Source organism: Cryptotermes secundus, unplaced genomic scaffold, assembly GCF_002891405.2.
Source record: "Cryptotermes secundus unplaced genomic scaffold, Csec_1.0 scaffold1066, whole genome shotgun sequence".
In the NCBI taxonomy this organism is placed as follows: Eukaryota; Metazoa; Arthropoda; class Insecta; order Blattodea; family Kalotermitidae; genus Cryptotermes; species Cryptotermes secundus.
In genome coordinates, this window is record NW_019738984.1 from 184,659 (window position 1) to 205,947 (window position 21,289).

The 21,289-nt window shown below is 40.4% G+C and overlaps 1 protein-coding gene across 1 annotated transcript in view; it reads right to left on the reverse strand.

The window, feature by feature from the left end:
* Positions 1-21,289, reverse strand: part of LOC111871541 (CREB-regulated transcription coactivator 1) — a 168,186-nt gene that overhangs the window by 135,282 nt on the left and 11,615 nt on the right. Inside the window, exon 2 of the mRNA XM_033754296.1 lies at positions 11,479-11,580. Within this exon, the coding sequence (XP_033610187.1) occupies positions 11,479-11,580 (102 nt within the window). The remainder of the gene's footprint in view (positions 1-11,478; positions 11,581-21,289) is intronic.

Below are 21,289 nucleotides of genomic sequence, written 5' to 3' on the forward strand. Positions count from 1 at the left end.
TGGCCTTTACCACAAAACAGAGGCAGTATGTTCCTCCAATACACTGGTAGCTACCTACAAAATTGTCATCAAATGTGATGAAAACTATACGCGTCTAAGAACTATGCCATGTTAGCGTGCAGAGCACGGGGAGGTACTGCTCCATATATTCTACGTTTCAGTCCTAAATTAATTCCGTAGTCAGCTTCACGATTAAGCCACGAAAGGACGAGAGCTATTGCTCGTCTCGACGCGGTGGCAAAAGGAAAAAATTCTGCTCAGGATGGGAATAGAACATAATTCGTCCGGCCATATTATGTTGCATGTGTTACATGGGGTAAGGCAGGAATATGATGCTGTCAGTAGCTAACCTATACAGCGTCGATGCCTGTGTCATCCAGGCCCATACGGTAACAGCACGTTCCTGACAAAAATCTGCTGTATATTCATAATCACCGATCACACACATTCACATGCTTTATCAAATATCTAACTCCAGGAAGCAAAGTTGTTCTGAGAACTCGATAGTAACTGAACTCGTCAAGAAATTCCACGCCCTATATGAAATCCGAATACGCATTATGGAGTTCACAAGAACTTGTAATCTATATAAGGCAAAGCTGCTTCCTAAATTAGTAAGTAAAGTAATAAAACGTTAAAGAAAATTACTGAGTAATATACTAAGGGCGTTCCGTATATAATGCCTCCTATTTTTTTAAAGAAAACTACAACAGATACAGAAATCATAATAGCGCAGTTAAATAGAGCAAGATTTCACCTACTTACAGCTATTTTTCCACATAATCACCACCATTCGTTATGCACTTTTGCAATCGATGAACAAGAGCCTGTATGCTGCGCCCGTAAAAGTCTGCGCCAGCAGAGGCTAGCCACTTTCTTACAGCTGCAATGACAGCATCGTTGTCTGGAAAATGTTACTCACGTAGTCTGTCTTTCATAGGCCCAAAGAGATGGAAGTCTGAAGGTGCTAAATCGGGGCTATAAGGTGGATGTGGTAGGGCAGTCCAGCCAAACTTTGCAATGTGAGCGGTGGTCGCCAAACTGGTATGGGGTCTAGCGTTATCGTGTTGTAAGCGAAAGGTTGTCTGCTTCTCTTGCCTGACTCGAGAAATACGGGCTTTCAGCTTAGTCAGCGTCGTCTTGTAGCGTTCAGAATTGACAGTCCCTGGTCGTTATCTGCTGAGCTGTTCGGATGAGGCGTTGTTCATTGTGAGGAGTGGCAGCTGAGCAGGGACGCCCATGGCGTGGCTTGTCGTGCACTTCACTTTCGCCACTGTTGAAACGCACTACCCACCGAATCACTGTGCTGACATCCACTGTATTATCTCCGTACACCTTTAGCAAGTGTCGATGGATGTCAATGGGTACAATTTGTTTGGCAGTGAGAAATTCAATAACACATTTCTCTTTCAAACGCACTTCTATGTCAGACGCCATTTTGGTAGACTGCTCTGCTGTCGCTATCTGTCGCACGACAACCAAATTAACAGTACACCGGCGGGAAGGTTCAACCTTTACTACAACACCACCAACATCCAGCTCAGACGTTACACATTAACACAAAAAAAAAATAGGAGGCATTATATACGGAACGCACCACGTATAAAAGTGTCAGCGATGGACAGCAAGTTAGTAAAATACGTACTATGATGTTTCAGTTATCACCGCCATTTAAAATTCGTCATCTCGCGAGTAGTTAAGAAAGGGAGAATATGATCTAGAGTAGGCATGTCAAACTCAACTTGTACAAAGGGCCACCTCAGCCCTATAAATAATAGTCCAGGACCGCACTTCAAAATAGAAATATACATTAGATTTTGATACAAGGAAATTTAATTCTATTTATTATTTAGGGATAATTTCAATATAATTACCTAAAGTCACATATCTTACAGTTTTAAAAAGCAAGAGAATGCAATTTTTTACAGGTATCAAACAACTTTTCAATATGTAAAAAGAGAGATTACACAAGAAATTATGTTAGAAATAGCAAAACACTGAATTTCCCGCAGCCTGCTAATTTATGTCTGCGTGAGACTTCTTGTCTTCTTGTCTGTTGGAAAATTGTCTTTACAAAAAAATATATCTACTAAAATTGTAATATTGATTTCAATATCAATTAGCTCTAAAAGTTAAGGGGCCGCACTTTGTGGCTATGGGGGCCGCATGTTTGACACGGCTGATCTAGAGTCTTAGAAGGTTGAGGATGTCACACTGGCGTCGAGGAATTTATGGCTCTGTGAATGTTCCAACTCAGTTTTTAATGATGAAACTATATTCTACAGGTACTTCAAATCACATTGTGGCGTGTTTGCTCAAAGCAACAACTGTGGAGGCAGAGAAACAGCCGTTGCTAGGTAACTGCCAATAAACCAGCAGCAGAGAAACGCGTCACGTACGCTGTGACGTCACGCAACAGATGAGGTGCTGCAAGAGGCGTTCTCTGTGAGTCCGCGCCGCGGTCCTTGGTACGCAACTGTGCAGTGAACACATCTCCGCATCAGTGAATGAACATGCAACAGTGGAGGAAGCGCTGTTTTCTGTGGGTTTCATCCCAAGGCTATATAACGAGAATCTCAAGAAGCTAGAATCAGAATTAGGTCGAGTTCCGGAGTTGGCAGTTGCAGCAGTTAACCTACATGGTGGCAGTCGAAGGTGATTGAGAATAATGGCAAGAAAGAATTAGGCTATGCTAAGAAGACTTCATACGTGATTTGAAGTTACAGTAATACTCTTTTAAGAATCCGTTGTCAGGAAACGACTAGTGGAGAGCGTAATAGATTGAGGACACTAGTGTCTGTAACAGTGGCCTGTAAAGTGTGGGAATTTCGAAAGTGCTGTAATTGCCTGTAATTCCGAGTGGAGTGTTTAAAGTGTCAATATAGCCAATCGTCCAATCCAAAACCCATCTATAAGTCACACATACCCTTTACACGTGACAATATGCAATGCTCGCTATTACATAACAACACTTTGTGTGTGTGTGTGTGTGTGTGCGTGCGCGCGCGCTTTCGTGCGCGCGTTGAATTTCGAATACGGAAACCTAGTGTCGGTTTCTCTGTTGCTATACACCAAACTTAGATTCAACTGATTCATCCCTGGAGATGATGATCGTTGTAATTTAATAATTTAACAAGATGTAAAGAACGCCCTCATGTTTGTTTAAGGGTCCACATTTCCAATTAACCTATTACAATCCATCAATTCATACCAGTCTCAGGACCATAATGTAGAATATTTTTTCAAGTGTACATAAAGAATATAGGCTTTCCCGTTTGCTGATTAAAGCTTTACTGAGAAACGTCGCAAGAGATTAAAGTTTTCATGATAAATGACAATCCAGTTAGACAGATAGGGCCCGATATCGATACTTTCCAACCTCTAGGAATAACTTATTTGCAAATTTAAAATTTCCTGTTCTAGGTACTTCGGAGACCCGCTATTCGCGACAAATGACGGTCCTATTTGATTTCAACCATTCCGAGAAAATCCTACGAGGGTTCAGGTTCTGTGAGAAACTGCGGATTTCGTTCAATATCTACTGTAGAATAGGTTAATCTCACGCTGGGTGAATCTATTTTGTTTCTCGTCCAACGTATTTTGGTAAGTCAATTGAAATTAACTTAGCAATTTTATTTGATGGTTTATGGCCAATTAAAGGGTCTGGACAAATCTTTTAGCCCTAAAGAACTATCTACTGCCTCTTAGACATTTTCAGGTCCACCATTAAGACAGATGAGTCGTGTCGTAAAACCAAACTGCGTCACCCATGATGTGAATTTATTTAAAGCAGAAGAATTACAGTATTTAGGCGATAAATTTACTGTCGAAACTGTGAAAAACTAATACATTACAGGTAAAATATGATTGTCTACCGAACAGTAGCTGGAGACTGGAGGATAGTTTTGCTATTACGGAATTCGCAATTCAAAATCACGTGGCAATATGCCAATGTGACCCTGGCACACACGAAATATACCGAGCAGACAGACTACAAAATAAATGGGCCTTACCGTTACAAAGGAAATCTACGAGTCGCTTTACACATATGTTGCACTATCCATTCCAGCGCAAATGTAAGGTGGACATGGATGCGGTTATTAAACGGAGCTAACTGTACCACACGGTGTTCAGTATTTATAACAGGATTATACTGGTTTTGAATAAATCAAGCAATTAAGAAATACATGCACTGTTGTTTCCTACTACTAACCTAGTTAGGTTATATCTTAGCCATTAGTTGGCCACGCCATAGCTCAAGCGGTTAGTCGCTGGCTTCACACCGCGGCGGTCGAGGTTCGAGCCCGGGTCTGGTCAAGTGGGATTTGTGGTAGACAGTGCCACGGTGGCAGGTTTTCTCCGAGTATTTAGGTTTCCCCTGTCAATCTTCGTTCCACCAAATCCTACATCATTATATTCAACCGGGGCAGGTACAATATGAAAATCGGTGGGCGACGTGCCAACCCCCACTATGCGAATTTAATTTTAATTTAGCGATTAGTTCAAATGAAACTGAATAGCGTGGACCAGTTTTACGTTGGTGACGTGTATATATGTTCACTCAACCGCAAAAAAAAAAAAAAAATCATTCCTGTGAGATTTAAAATTTTTATGGAGGCGTAGGTTTATGTTGTTTCGTCCTGAAAGGGGGAGTAGATTTTTCCGAGGAGGCGGTAACTAGCAACAAGATTTCAAGGTGTCCTAATTCCGAAAGCCACAGTCTTCCATATTCCAATTTATTATCTACCGCAGTAATGACAATCACAGATAATATTTCATTAGTTTAAGCGAATCTATTCTGTTTAGGTTTTGAAGACGTGCGTTATTCGGAAGACAAGAAGCCTTTGAGGTTTTACATACAAATATGACCGACAACATATTTACATTACGAAGGCCCATTGAAACATCGTTCCATTTGCATTAAGATGATGCATACCAATATCACTCCTCACTACATTCTGTCGTAATTTTTCTTTAGTTATCCATGTATTTCGAGATAGGTGAATAGTTCGTGGTCACAAACTGCAGATCTATTACTGTTGTTAATTTTACCATGTTACTAAAATGCAGATTATATTTATGTTAAGCACATCCGATATAACACCGAAGTATTGTATTGACGCTATGTTTGTAATAAAAAAAAAAGCATTTCAATCTTCGGGAGTCGGGTTCTACCACATTTCAAACCACTAGTTTCAATGGTTCATTATCATACATCACTTCATGATCTTCAGTTTGCTAACTACAGCTCCCAGCTCTCAAGTTCGTGCATCCACCATGTTGTTATTACAGAAGATTGAACTGAATTATCACACGAAATTGAAAAGTACGGCGATGGGGTGGCTTCAAACAGCATAACGCTCATACAAATTCTTCTGATTTTCTATCAACTAATTAAAAATATAAATGGAGCGAGACACACACATAAAGCCCCTGCCCCTGTTGCTTTTCCATCAGGGAAAGAGTCACTGGTATCCATTGGATAGGAGGCTGGGTTGACACCAGAGCCAGATCTGGGTGCTGTGGGAAGAGAAAATTTCTTTCTCCTATTGGGAATCGAATCCATATTCCTTAACCATCCAGCCTGTAGCCTGCTGTTAGATGAACTAAGCCATTTCATGGGGCCTCTATAAATTAACAAAATGTATTCAGAGTTGTCAGAAAATTTCTGTCTTTTCGGGTGCAATGCCATGCTGTCCACTGAAAGCTGTCTTGACGTTTCAGAGGACCATATCAGCTCCACCTTCAGGGTCAGAGAGTAAACCAAGCAAGACACAAGGATGAATCAAGAAGCAAGCAGTGCTGGTTTCCTGCTTGGCAAACTCTTTGACCCTGGAGGTGGAGGTGATATGATCCTCTGGAATGTCAAGACGACTTTCACTGGAGTACAAGGCATTATAGCCCAGGTGATAGAAATTCAAAAAGCTAGCACTGTGGGGGTCTCAGTTAAAACAAAGATGTTGGAGCCGTTTTCGAGAAAATCGCAATTTTGTGCATGGAGGGGGGCCCTAATTTGGGAGTTGAAATTTTCATGTTCACTGGGCATCAATCTGACAGACAAATTCTTAAATATGAAATAAAATTCGACTAACTCTCCAGGTGCTAGTGGGGTGCAAGGAAAGGCAGATGGTATTCCAAAAATCCACTTTCAATGTTTGGTTGGGGGGGGGGAGCGCCCAAAATGTGTAAAACTATTAAAATCCTGAAATCATATTTTCCAAGATCGCATTACTTTCTCATAGTATACATTATGTTTGTGAGAGTAAAAAATGTCTGAAGTAAAAGTTATATTTCACTGAGTTCTATATTTTATTTGAAGTACTAATGTTTCATAAAGTAATGATTATACAGGATCAACAGAATTCAAGATTAATTTGCTTGGAACTGATTAGCATAAATCAAAGTGACACATATATTGGAAATTTCTCATCATTTTGTTCTGGTTAAAGAAACACAGCACTTCAGAAGACGGTTCTGCTTATATCATCAAGTCACGACATGAAACCTATTCTGTTGGCCCTACTAGATGAAGTTCGATATTATGTTAGCATATCAACAGCACTCACAAATCTCTACACTTATCTTAGTGCCATAAAACCAAATGTAAGCAAAATCTGTTCAGCGAGAAGATACAATATGAAGAATGGATCATCTTTCTTCTACTGCCTGTCTATACTTTCTCAGAGGCTGCACCAACATCATCTCTAAACAGTCATCATATTCTATTTTCAACATAAAATGCAAATCAAAATCAACATATCAACATCTTGTTGAACACACGGGACTTTTCTTCTGTAAGGGTACCTACCCAAGATATGATGTACACTCAAAGATATTTTAAAGCGATGGTATTTGCTCATTCTGCGCAAAGAACAAATAACTTTTACAAACTTGGCAGAATTAAGGCCAGTATATTTAGCTCAGTTATTCGCAATGAAACATCAGTCCAAAAGTATCAAGTAGTATTGAATCTCAAATGGGAAGTAAAATACTAATTACAAGCAAAGGTACTCATTCTCTGCCTGGGATATGGGTACTTTCCTTGTCAACATCACAGTACACAGTACCTAAGACTTAAAAAAGGAATAACCCCTAAACTAAACTACAGATGTAATTAAAAACAGACTAAGAAAGAGGATTCTAATTGCATCCAAAACTCCACTGCAATATTTGTTCATTGCTTTAACAGCTATGGCTACCAAATATCCTGGAAAAAGTTCAGAGGTTCTTTCATAATAGCTTCAGCTGTTCACTATTAAATCTACAGTATAAAACAGAAAACAGACAGAAAAGGTAAGAATTTATGTCCAAGTAATATCTTCCCTGTGTATGTCACAACTAATTCTTTTTCACCACAAGGGTCCCTTAGTTCCATACCCAACCCTCAGGCTAGAGCACCACCCTTTGCCAGCTGTCAGTGACAGGTTATCTAATGCATCTGCAGCCATCCTCTTCATTAGGTTACAAAACATAATACATACAAATCAACTGTCTTCCCATCTTGTCTAATCTTAGCTACTACACAATGCCAATGTCTCAGAGCAACAAGTTCTATAAAAACATAATAGCTGCAAGGGAAAATGTTCTTAACCTGGCAAGCACTTTTAGAGACACACAAAGACAACTATTCTAATGACAGAAAAACTTGTTTCTTCCTGCCCCCACCCCCACATCATACTTTGTCCTCTCAAAATATTAAATACCTCAGAACAAATATGCTTCAATCGAGGCACAGTTCATTCTAATATTCCGTAACATTCTGTGCTAATAAATCCCCAACAGACCACAACTAATAAATGTTGTTTAAATACATGTTCATTTTCAAGTTCAAAGAAAGCTAACAAAAGTAAAGTAACGCATAAGTTCAGAAATTTTCTTACACTCCTTACACACGATAGTATGTATTGATTTCTAACGACTTATAGTAAATATTCCAAACCTCTTGACATCTAGGATTATGGTCTTCTGGGATGTGAGACAATGTAATGTGGTAGACAGGCACTGTTTGTTACGTGTGGGCATAGTAGGGACACCGACCTCCTTTGAAAGTTGTTCCCACAAACTGGAAGAAGAAATGGCAATATGCCTATGGGTTACATGGGAAAAGGAGCCTTAAGGAGGGAGCAATGCGATATGTTTGCATTGTCCATTACGTGGTAACGGCCCCATAAACACATTTCTGAAGCAACAGATGTGCACGCAACAATACAAGAACTGCTGAAAGCGGTGTTTTCTACATGCCCCATGCCGAGGCTGTAGTGTAATAGCCAGCAGCCAGCAGTGGACAGTGTGGAGCTAAAGGCAGTGGAGCTAGTTTCGGCCATGAGTTGATTATGAGCATATGCGAACACGGAAGCAGAGGAACTGTTACCAGAAAAGGGCTAGTGAAGGCACTGAAGACTTGGTGTGCAATGCAGACAGAAGCAATGTGTGCGAATCAGTGTGAGCGTTATAATTACTTGAAGTCACGAATTTCAAGTGCTCAATAAATCCAAATCCCGTGTCTAGTCACTAACGCATGACATTATTATATTTCTTCGAGATGGTTATGGTTGAGAAGAACTAAACAACCTCAATGCAAATGAGAGCAACTGAAAGAGGCTTTTACAAATGGCAAACAAGTACCGCTGATACAACATTCCTAGGAGTATATCAAGAAATTACAAGTGTTCTGGAGTTCTTGACAAAAATGAAGCACTTATAGTACTTCCATTATTAGCAAAAGTACTGTGGGCATATTTGGTGGGCTCACAGAAGCTGCAGTACGTTTAGCAATCAACATTCTGAAAAGTGACAACAGCTCAGTATAGCAAAATGGAGTTAAAGAGAAGTACTCATTCTAAACCCAAGAAAAATGGAATTCGCAATAAAAGTACCATACTAATACAATTTAATAATACAATATATACACAGAGTTTCAGTGACACTTTATAAATGTCCTCCACCATCTGCTGCAAGAAATAATACCTTCTATGTTTGAATTCCCCACCGACTTATGAATACCAGAAGTATGTTGAAAATAGAATCTAATGACTTTCCAATGATGACTAACTGATGGAAACATATCAATGTTCAAATAATGGGTGGCAAATATGAAGCAGCATCTTCCACTTGCACAGACCAGCAGTAACATAACGTGACTTCCATTCTATAAAGTTTACTCACTATTCATGATGGTCTCAAAGACAGGTAAATATTTCTACAACAAATCTCTACATCACTGAAATGGAGCAGATTAAAGTTCCTTTCTGCATGTTTTAAAATGTAGCCTAAATGATCTGCATTACAGTATATCCTTGGCGGTATTTTGCTAATGCACAAAAATACTTCACACATAATTTCTAGTAACAAAACATCCAATATACCAAATTTCACATGTTAGGATTCAAAAGCTTATTAGAACACTTCAAAACAAAATAATCTTGCCTAATCACTATATTATTTCAGATTTCAACTAGAATGTCCTTAATCTTACTAAAGCACAGTGGTTACATTATGTAACACCTGCGTACATTTCTGTGGTTTGTATGATTCTCAGAATAAAAAGGGATTATCTTCCTAAACAGCATTAATTGGCTCATGTTTGTAATAGAAACACGGTGTTTTCTGTGAAATAATAACTGTATTTTCAAATATTATTTACATAATTTTCATGATCAAAATCATTCTGCTTTTAAATTCCCAAAGTGTAAATCAAGCAGGAAATCAACAAGAAGCAGGCAGCAAGCACAGATCTGTATGCCATCTATTTTGTGCTTTGCCTACTCTTTTAACATTGAAGATGGAGGTGTATGTTCCTCCAAAACATCGTTCATTACATAGCGTTATATCATTCTTGTGAACATCATATTGTTTTAGGGGGATAGAGGAGACAGAATCAGGCATATGGGTGCCCCCACGTGAGGACTAGATTCCATGCCCATTCCTATGTGAGCAGCAGCCATAAAGGTCAATTTAGATCACATCCGGGGACAGCAATAAAAACAATAACACAGCATTCATGTTATTACTACTTCAGAAGTTTGTATGAACACTGAAACACAGTGAAGGGGTGGGCAGAATATTGTGGACAGGACTTAATAAAGTGACAAAAGAAAGGTCGGGAAAGAGGACTTTGGTGGATGGAAACTAGAAGGTCAAGGACAGAGCTTTACGTACAGATACCGGAATATAAAAGTTCACTGAAATACATTAAGTTGAAACATACAGACATGATTTCCCCATTATGCGTTCATTTCATGCACTGCATGCAAGGAACACATAAAAACAAAGCTGCCTGAACGCCTAGAGCACAAAAAACTGACACTTAACTATCTCAAACCAGCTGCTGCTAACTCAGTGCATATTTTAACCACAAAACAAACTATGCCTTAGCACTGCATTTTGCATTCCAAAATATTTAGTACATACAGCATGTTAGGATATTACAGCTTCTAACTTCCTTTGTTACAGGGATAAATAATTATTTTGAATTATCAATAAGTAAAAGAAGTTTCTCAATAAGTTAGTAAAGGTAAAGGTGTCCCTGTAGCAGGGCGTGAAGGCCCATAGGAGTGTGAGATGTCGAGGCTCCCACATCTTCTAGACAGCCGGCTCATAGATGGCGGTAAGGTTGTCAGCCTTACGCACCAGCCGCCCATTTATCCCCCGCCCCACAGGAAATTCCTGGTACTCATTTCTGTTACAGGTTGAGTGGACCCCAGGACCATAGTGCGGCTGAAAGGTTTAGGTCAACTGACAAATCCAATGACCTCTTCGGGATTGGATCCCGTGACCTTCAGTCTTGTAGCACAGTACCTCAACCAACTAGGCTACCGCTTGAGCAGAAATGAAAAAAAAAAAAGTAAATGAACTCATTATTAGCTCCCTTATTCATGGCATGTAAACAGGTACACACATAACATACTGCTTAAAACACACAGTTTTCTTCTAGAAAATGTGTTTGCCAGTATTCTTACACTTAATTTTAGCCTCAAGTTCAAAGCAGTGCCCAATCAGAGATTTTTGACAAGTCTGCCAGTATGCATATCAGCTGAAATAGAGCACTGGTAATATACCAGAATTATATTAAGAAAATAAAATTAAAAAAAAATGACAGCTTACTGACCTGCATTGTGCAACAAGACAACATGGAGTATGTACACTGAAGTATCCAAACCATCTCGTTCAAATGGAAATTTTGGAATACAGGAATTACATGCATTATGCCTGAGTTTCCTCTATAATATTGACCTAACACTCGTACACTTCTCCAGTTGTCAATGAAGTTGAACTGTTCGATACTTTTGAATTACATATTTGTAATTTTAAGAGTCTTGGTGGTTACGTTTTTAATTAAGAAGCAGGCACAACTTTAATCTTCACAAACCAATCAAGCTGACAACAGTGGCCTTTTATCATACATCAGCTTTTAAAGTGGACATGCAAACCTAATACGGGCAAATAGCAGGCAAATAAGAGCACACCATTTACCCCTACCTTCAAATCTACTGAGTTACTGCCTATGTGGTTCACATTGGGCAGCGACCCACCTCGGTAGGAGCCAAGAGATTGGTTAATGAGAAGATGCTGCTTAGGCACCTAGAACACAAGAGCACACACAACTACTGAAAAGCACAGGCCCAATGCAAAAACAGAAGAAATCCAACTGACTAGCCAAGATGCAATAGAACCAATCCTCCATCTACAAGATATATTTAGACATCCACCAGAGATATAAACAGTGATAAGGTCTATCAGAGTACCAGAAATGAAATAAGCAGTAAATCCTTCACCAAAATATCACATCATGCAAAAAAGAAATGTTAAAACTTTACGATAATTTGGTGCCAGAAAAAAACTTTTAACAGACAGTACTCATATTTCATGCAGTTATTACTTGGATACTTCCTTTTTAAATTGTTCCCAAGAGAAATTAATGGCTGAACAAGAATAAAATAAGAAACCATCTACCCAAAATTATCAATATGAACAGATTACAATAAAAGCAAAAAAATACAAAAGATCATTACCTTATGGAATGTGACACCATGTAGTCTGGTGGTAGTTTAACAAAGTTCAGAGGAACATCTCCTTGCTGGTTAACATTTTAACATTGAAAATGGAAGTACCGGGCATTCAATCATTGAGGAAATCGAGGGAGCAGCGTGAGTCGGATACATTCCTCACGGATTGCTGCTGTAACTGCCGACAGCAGAATGAGTTATCAGCGCTGAGAAACGTGCACACTCTCGCCAACGTAGAGCGGATGGGTCGTTTCTCCGCGACTACTGTGCCGTTCCCCACTAGCGAGGGTGCAGTCGTGTCGCTGATTCCCTCGCATCAGTTTCTGTACATGCACACATTTATAGGAATGCTGTAGAAATATAACAAACTTATTGTGCTTTATAACAGGTGTTGGAAGTGACCTCCTTCTGCTTGCAAACATGCCTCGCGTCGCATAAATAAATTATGCGACACTTTCTGAAGCTGGTCCAGTGAAATTGAACTAATTACGCGTGTAAAATCCTCACGCTATACAGCAAGTGCCATTACATAGTGAAAAGGTGGGATGTGGTGTGCTGTAAGTCCGCACCGAAACCCCTTGTTTTTTCATGAAACCGTGAACTTTGACCAATACATTAATGATATACTGAATCTGTTCTTCAATCAGCTGACTGCTGAAGAAAGACAATATGGGTATTTTCAGCAAGACAACGCTACAGCACATATGGCTAATGCATCCACTGTCGCAATACGGGAAGTGTTTGAAGACAAAGTAATTAGCAGGGGACTGTGGCCTCCCAGATCTCAGTTTTGCGATTTTAATCTTTGGGAAAACTAAAAGGAAAAGTCTACAAGAACAATCCTCGCACCACTGAAGCTCAGCATAACGAAATAACACGCGTAATTAGTTCAATTGCCGTGGACCTATTTCAGAAAGTGTCGTATAATTTATTTATGCGATGCGAGGCATGTTTGCAAGCAGAAGGGGGTCACTTCCAACACCCGTTATAAAGCACGGTAAGTCTGTTATCTTTTTTACAGTATTCCTATAAATGTGTCCATGTACAGAAGCTGATGTGAGGGAATCAGCGATATGACTGCACTCTCGCTAACGGGGAAGGGCACAGTAGTCGCGGAGGAAAGATCCATCCGTTCTAAGCTAGCGAGAGTGCGCGATGATGACTCGTTCCGCTATCAGCAGTTACAGAAGCAATCTGTGAGACATGTTGTATCCGACCCACGGCGCTCCCCGGTTTCCTCGATAGTTGAACGCACAGTAGTATACTCCTCTAAAATTGTGGTGAACTTCCACAACACTATACAGTGTCACATCCCAGAGAACATCATTCTTCATAGTCACTGTTGCAGGAACCTCAAACCTCACAAGAAAATACACCTTTTTTCTATGCAGCTAATTAAAAAGTCCTTAAATATCACAGGCCAAAGAAAAAAATGAAATCTTATTCCATCCTCTTTACTTACCACACAACGAAACTTTACAACAAATTCGAACCAGTTTCTTACATATGTGGTAAGAAACGGGCAAAGTTAGCCTTGTGCATATTTAAGCACTAACAAACGAAAACATATGTGGAAGTGGGGGTTTAGCTCCACCATTCTTGACCTCGGCACTAGATGGAGGTGAATGGTCTGCTTCATGCCATGGCAGCTTTAACCCTGGAAAAAGAGCCCCTGATATCCATTGGATAGTAGGATGGGTGTGCGACAGAACCGTTCTGGATGCTATGGAGTAGTGAAAAGTCTCTTGCCGTTGGGGATCGAACCCCGGCCGTCCAGCATGCAGCCCATCAATCATATACAAATATCAATATGTTGTTATGTTTCATGTACCAGAGCATATTACGTCGCATAAGAACTCAGACATTAACCACCAGGCCTGAAATGAGGGCACCGTGAGGAAGCAAATCACTACACAATGGCTCAAAATTACTGATCTTTTTTAAGTATCTTCGCATTATGATAATTTAAATATGGTCACTAGGCTACACAGCATACCACCACAAGAAGAGTACAAGGGTTTAAGGAGACCTTACCTGTCTCTCTTTTAACACAAGGAAACTATTTCTCTGTTGTTCTAAATGTACTCTACAAAAATAATTTCCAAAAGCATGGCTCAAACAGCAACAAATCATAAAAGTATAACATTCACCCGCATGAGCTTTAAATATTTATAAACTTGACAAATGCATACACTTTATAACTTATGAATGCATCATATGCTCAAACATTAAACTGAAATGAACTGTTATTCCACTGGTTATTTAATGATAATATCAGCTGAAGAGATTATGTACTATCAAACGTGAATTACTACGAAGCTCCTGAGTGGAAATTTTGGAGGGATCTGAAAGTGGTTGTGGCCTATTTAAAGGTACTGTAAACTCTCAGTTATCCAGTATCTGGAAGTCTCATCAAACTGGCAAAATTTTCAAAGAAAATTCGCCGTTTTTATAAAGTTATTCAAAAACAAATTTGCAGTGCATGCATTTTCTTCCAGCATCCACCAGCAGCACTATCATCCTCCCTCACATAAATGTCTATTACAGCAGAAGCTAGATGAATTTAGTATGTGTGTGTGAAATCGTTCATCCATCAATCCTCAATGTTGCTTGGAAGAAGCAAAAACTAAATCAAAAGCACATTGTTTTGATTTTCTGTGAGATTTTCTACACATACCAGAAAATGTGGAAGAAATAGGAAAACCCCTGTCAGGCTGCCTTTGATATAAATGCATGAAAAAGGAAATTACAGTGCACTCCCAATTATACAGGGTGGATGGGAAACAAATATCCCTGGATAATCAAACACTCCAGATAACCAGTAAAAGGAATATGTCACTACCTTGTGAACTGGGATTGATACAACAATAAACGCCTTCGTTGATTTTCATAACGCGAAAGCGTTTTCGGTGCTCGACTTAAACTCAGCATACTACCAGATCACTCTGTCAGATAAGAGCCGGAGGGCTACTGCCTTTTGTACCCCTTTCGCGGTCTCTGAGTTCAATAAGCTACTGATGGGGATAAGCGTGGGGTGTCAAGTGCTATCGAGGGTGGTCGACACACTGTTTGGGGACCTCAAACAGAAAGCTGTGTGCAACTTTATGGACGACCTGGTGGTATATTCTAGGTCTGCACTGAGCACCTCGGGCACTTGGCAGAAGTTTTCAAGAGGTTGGAAAGGGCCAGGTTTACCTTGAACCCCGAAAATCTCCGGATGGCCCGTGGAGATTTCCTTTCTGGGGCACTTGGTGTCGAGTCAGGGAGTAAAGATTTTGCCTGAGTGGGCGGAAGATATTCGATGCTTTCCAACTCCCAGGAACCTTAAGAGGGTTCGGAGATTTCTGACAATGGCGGGGTTCTATGGACGCTTCATTAAACATTCTCATAGATTGCTGAACCCCTCCACGCGCTGAAGCGCAAGAGCGCCGGGGCGAGACGCGACAGTCGGTTTTCGAACGGCTTAAGGAAGCCTTGAAAACGCCCCCCATATTGCAGATCCCTGACTTTTCTAGGGAACTTACTCTTGTCTGCGACGCCAGTGACGTCACTGTCTCGGCGGTCCTTAATCAGAGGCAAGGGGAGGAATTAGCTCCGATCGCCTACAGCAGCCGTTTGCTCTCTCCTGCTGAAAAGAGATACTCCATCCACGAGAAAGAGTGCCTCGCTATGGTCTGCGGCCGTGAAAAATACCGGAGCTATTTGGAACATAAGGAGTTTTTTCTCCAAACGGACAACCAAGCCCTGGCCTGGCTGCTACGGCATGTCAAGGAATTGGGTCGTGTAGGGCGGTGGATCCTGCGTCTCGCGCCGTTCAAGTTCAAGGTCTGCCACGTCGGTGGGAAAACTAAAGTGGTGGCTCCTTCAGCCGACGCTACTTTTACGGGGTTAGTCTTGTAGCACCTGCCCGAGGCGTTCCAATCAATCCGAGAATACCAAAGGAAGGACTCTTTCTGTAAGGACTTATATTCTAAGGTTGTCCGGCCACTGGTACGGATGGGTCCTATTACGGACAGTGCTGGGAGTGGTTTACACTGGTTTGTCGAGCGGCCCCAAGATAGGCCTATGATGGGCACTATCACTGCATGGTGGACCGCAATTCTAGTTAATTGGGCAGCCGCGAGTATCGCTTCGGACTGCTGTGCGGTGAGTTGTGTAGGGACCTAGAACTCCCTAGGGGCTGATTGGAGCCCGGGAGTGATATGTGGGCATAGTGAGGGCGACTCTGGCAACTATTCGGTGGCTAGACAGTGATGGGGAAAGCTCGTGAACTCGGGATTAAGACGCGCACGTTTCGCAATGCCCTAGAACAGTGTTCTACTGTGAAGGGGGAGATACTGAGCCATGCTTATTACTCATCACTCGTTTCAGCGGCCTCTTTTCCTACCCCCCCCCCCCCCCNCCCCCCCTTTCCGTTTTTTCCCATCCTTCAGCATCCTAGAATTCCAGAATGTTCCAGTCCATCACGTGACCTCCCTCCCCTCCAGCTGTTTCTGCCTGTTTAGTCTAGCGAAGAAAAGGAGGATGAGAGCGCTCTGTTACAAGCAGTCTGCGAAAGAGGTAGCGGAATTCTGTTGAGTTTTGGATTAGTCGACATTCCATTTTGGTTTCTCCTTCCGGCTGCGGAGGGCTCGCGTCCCCCTTGGTTTTGAGACTGGTGCACTGAGCGTCTCTATATAGGGGGTTTCTTCGAGTGTTATTTTACTTGCTTGGTATTTTGTATTGCCCCCATTATTTTTTTCCTTGGGGGCTGTTTTTTACTTTTGGTAACGCAGTGTGCGTGTATTCTTTGCGAAAATTTTGTTGTATTTAATATCAGTTTTTGGAGTGTTGTGAGTAATTCTTTATTTTGACTGCTCATTTTTTATTTATTTTGTTATATTAAATATAGTTATTTACTCATTTAGTTGCTACTTGGACACCCCATTCAATCTCGGGGAAGGAGGCATTGAGAAAGCGCGTATGAACCAGGAACGGAAGCGGCGGCGTCCCTTTACTAAAGTATTCTGTAAGAGGGGAGAAGCCACTCAACATCAAAAAGAAAAACAAAACAAAGAAAGCCAAGACTCAATTTTGTAGAATTTCACGAAATCTATCGTTCCCATTGGGTACACCAGTCAATTTTCTAAATAAAGACCCTGGGTAGTACATATCCAAATTAATCTGCCCCTGGTTATTCGGGAGTTTACAGTGTATGGTAGTATGCTGGAAAGGCATTCTTAATCCAGACCAAATAAGAGAAAAAGTATGCCAAAAGCAGCAAATTACCAAGTGCTTCATGTGTGAGACTTAAGGTTCTTATGCTAGCGAATGTGAAGATAACTGTCTTCTAAATTCTGAAACCATATAGTCTTAGCATATCATTACTGACATTCCAGCAACACATCGATATCAATCTACCACTCTATACAGCATCACACAACAGTAGCTACTGTTATGCGATACCAGCACCTCTACACGAACCTTCATAAAGGTCACCAATAATTCAGCTTAACCCTTATACAGCAATACCAACATCAAATACATCGCTGTTTAACACAATGGAATAAAATGCCAACAGCAATCAACATTATCCCCAAATCAGGCATGTGTGCCATTTTACATTGCTACAAGCAACTACCTCCAGTGGTAAGAAACATCTTTACTGTCTGCATCCTATTGCGTATCATTTATCAAAGGTACACTTACACAATTGATTATAAACCGATATTAAAATGTTTATATTCAGATTATTTTATTTTCATCCCACTACACAAATTCACAGTAAGGTAAAGAGAGATGTATAGCAAAGACAAAACAACTCCGTCCAGAGACTATTGAAGTTTTAATACTTGAAAACTTAACACCCTTACTCGTACATGTTTCGGTCTCTACAGACCATCATCAGAGGGACATCGATACTTCTTGGGAACTACCAGCACGATGGGTGTTTTGAGTGCTAAAATACATATACATACAATGCTTGTAATGCACAATATATACAAAATCCAACTTTTCAACAACTACAGCAGCTTTCTTGGTATATTAAAGTTTTTTAAAACTTTGTTATTTAAGTTAACATTTATAAACCAAGTAGGCTCGTGTCCCTTCTCCTACTGTCTTTCTTGATGGGAGCTGAACTCGTGCCGCCTATCTCTCTTGAGAAGGAGATTCTGCAAATATACGAGTATTATGGGTATTGTATTATTTCAGCGACCCTATTGTGTGTATATACATATTTTTTTTTTCAAGGATTTTGTTGTTTCGTCCTACCTTGGAATCGTCCTGTGTTTGGTCGTGGCGTGCAGTGTTGTTATCACAAGTACAGATCTACATTTTCTTGATCTTGGCACTAGTTGAGAGGTGAGTGGTCAGCTTCACGCCTCGGCAACTTTACCCCCGGGGAAAAAGCCCCAGGTACCCATTAGATAGGAGGTTGGGTGGATCCCAGACGACGTGGAGAAAAATTCTTGCCCCCCAACAAGGCTTGAACTCCGACCACTTGGTCATCCAGCCCGTAGCCAGTCGCCACCCCGACTCCTCTACACAAATTCACAATATTTATTTCCCAGGATTTCGCGTGCCTAATAAACATAAAAAAAAAACACGCGGCCCATTTGCACTACCTATTAACCAAAGCCTCAAACACCCCCCTTTAAATATTTAAAAAATTAGAATTCCACTTTAATCTGATTTTATTTAACCACTAAATTTTAACTTCTAACACATTTAGCTTTTAACACACATTCGAGACCTACTCGTATCAGACATAGAAACTTAAACTTAAAATTTAGATCATATTATTAATGAATAAATTATCAATTTTATTAAGTAACAACATATGAAATTCATAAAAAACCTTCATAGATCTAAACCATGTAGTGGGATGAAAATAAAATTATCCGAATACTGAACACTTTAATATGGGTGAGAAATATGTTTCAGTCCATAAAAATAAGGGTAAACAAAAGGTAAAGCTATCTCTGTAACAGGCCGCTAAAGTCCATAAGGTTGCAGGACGTCGAGGCTCCCACATTTTCTAGACAATCGGTTCACAGATGGCGATAAGGTTTTCAGCCTTATGCGCAGGTCGCCCTTTACACCCAGGAACATTCCTGATACTCATATCTGTTACAGGCTGAATCGACCCCAGAGTCAGTGTAGCTGGAAAAATTAGGTCAATAGAAAAATTCAATGACCACATCGGGAATCGAACCCGCGACCTTCCGGCTTGTAGCATAATGCATCCATTCCATAACAATATAACCTAAAACGAATGCATACAAATATAAATTTTAAATATTGTATTTAATATTCCTGTTGCATTAATTTATTTGCAGGTACATGTATTTTCGTCTCAAATGCAACTTATTATCTTGCCCTGCTTTTCTCTCACTTCATGTTTCGGCCATATACGGCCATCACTAGGTGCATGTCCACCTTGCCGAAATTCTTCCACTGTAAGTTAAAATTCCATACCGTATGTGAACGCGATGTTGATTGTTAATTGAAGTATCGAATTAGAATTAAGATTAGAGTTAAAAATTATAGTTAAATGTCTTAAACATTCTTCTTTGTAGTTACCAGCTATTCATTGAAGCATCTTTATCTGAGGGTATATTTGCTGATGTTGGATCCTCTTGCCCTCCTTTCCTTTCGTCGCGGTGTGGGGTATATTCTGTAACGTGCACAGAATGTGTTGCTATATAATATTTTTGTTATTATTAGTTTCCCAATGAGGATTGTGTTAGACTCGTTGTTGTGTAGTAAGTTTTTGATGGTATATTAAATACCATCTGTTTCTTCTGCTCTTTTAGTTACTGAATATGCGTGTAGTCGATTTGGTATGTAATAAATACCTGACAATTTACGTTCGTATGGATGGTATGACCTATTAAATATTATATCAGTTTGGATGGGTTTCCTATATCTTGAAAATTTCAGATTTTTGTTTTCGCGATGTACTGTAAGATCTAAAAAAAACTGATGAATTCGTGTAGTACTTTTTCTGTTCTAAATTTTATAAAAGGCTGTAGTTCACTGAATTTACCGAGTGTGTGTTCTATGTTTGTTTTGTTTTGGTCGTATGTTATGAACATACCATCGACATATCTAAAGTACCCGTTTATTTGTTGTTTTATTAGGACTAGGTATATCTGTTTATGTTCTATGTGGTGTATATACATGTATATTTCAGCTAATACTGCTGATGTTGGGGCGCCCATGGCTATTCCATCGATTTTCCATGATTAATAATATTTAAGAAGTTTAATTCTAATTTTTAACTCTAATCATAATTATAATTCCACAGTGTCGCATATCGCCATTGCTAGGCAACGGCTCGGTAAACACGTTCCAGAATTTACGCTCTAAACAGCAGAAGTACACAGGGTAACGGGACGCTAGACACGTTCCCGTAGCAAGGAATACGCACACAATAACAGATGAAATATTGAAGGTGGTGACTTATAGTCGGTCCACCCCGAAGTCATAAAAGGGGGCCCGTAACCCTGCGAATCGCAGACAAAATATAAGAGGCTAAAACTTGGCGGCCGTCAAGCATACGACCGTTCAAGTGAATAGACTACTGTTGTAGCAGGAGCTACTAATGACTGACAGAGGCCCTGCATATGTTGCATATACATACATTTAATAACATGTAAAATTTAAATCGTACATATTGACAACAGACTTACTACTGCTGACTGTGACTCTGGCAAACGATAGACCCGTCCTCTCGTCAGAGAGCCCGCCCCACATCAAGAAGCCTGCAACTGTCTGACAGTACTGAAAATCTGGTCTTAAGCCCTAGCTGGGTGCTTTACTCCAAGATGGACTGGCCGACTGAACGTCGGTCGTAACATAACTTCGAGTTTTTTAGCGAGTCGCAGGAGGCGACAAAATGGGAAACCACTGCCTAGAGTTACAAACGGGCCACCCTGTTCTTGGTGGATATAAACAGGGGATCTGGCCCTCCAGGTTGGGGGGGGGTCTCGAATCTGAGACAGTAAAATGTGGTCACTGAGTCCCGGGGGACTCGGACCTGAGAATGACTGCGCTGGTGAGGACCAGCAGCAACTGTAAACGACAGACCCATCCTCTCGACAGTGAGGATGTTACGTAAGAACTATAACCGCAAGTGTTCATTTGGAATATAAAAATTCTGGTCGTGGGTCTCAACGGGTTTGTCGCCAAGACGAATTGCTCTGAGGTAAACCGCCAGTTGTAAAGTAAGTCTGGCTATGACTCTGACTCTGACTGAAGCATTCATTCGTGAGTCGTTATTCGGCATTCGTCATTCATAA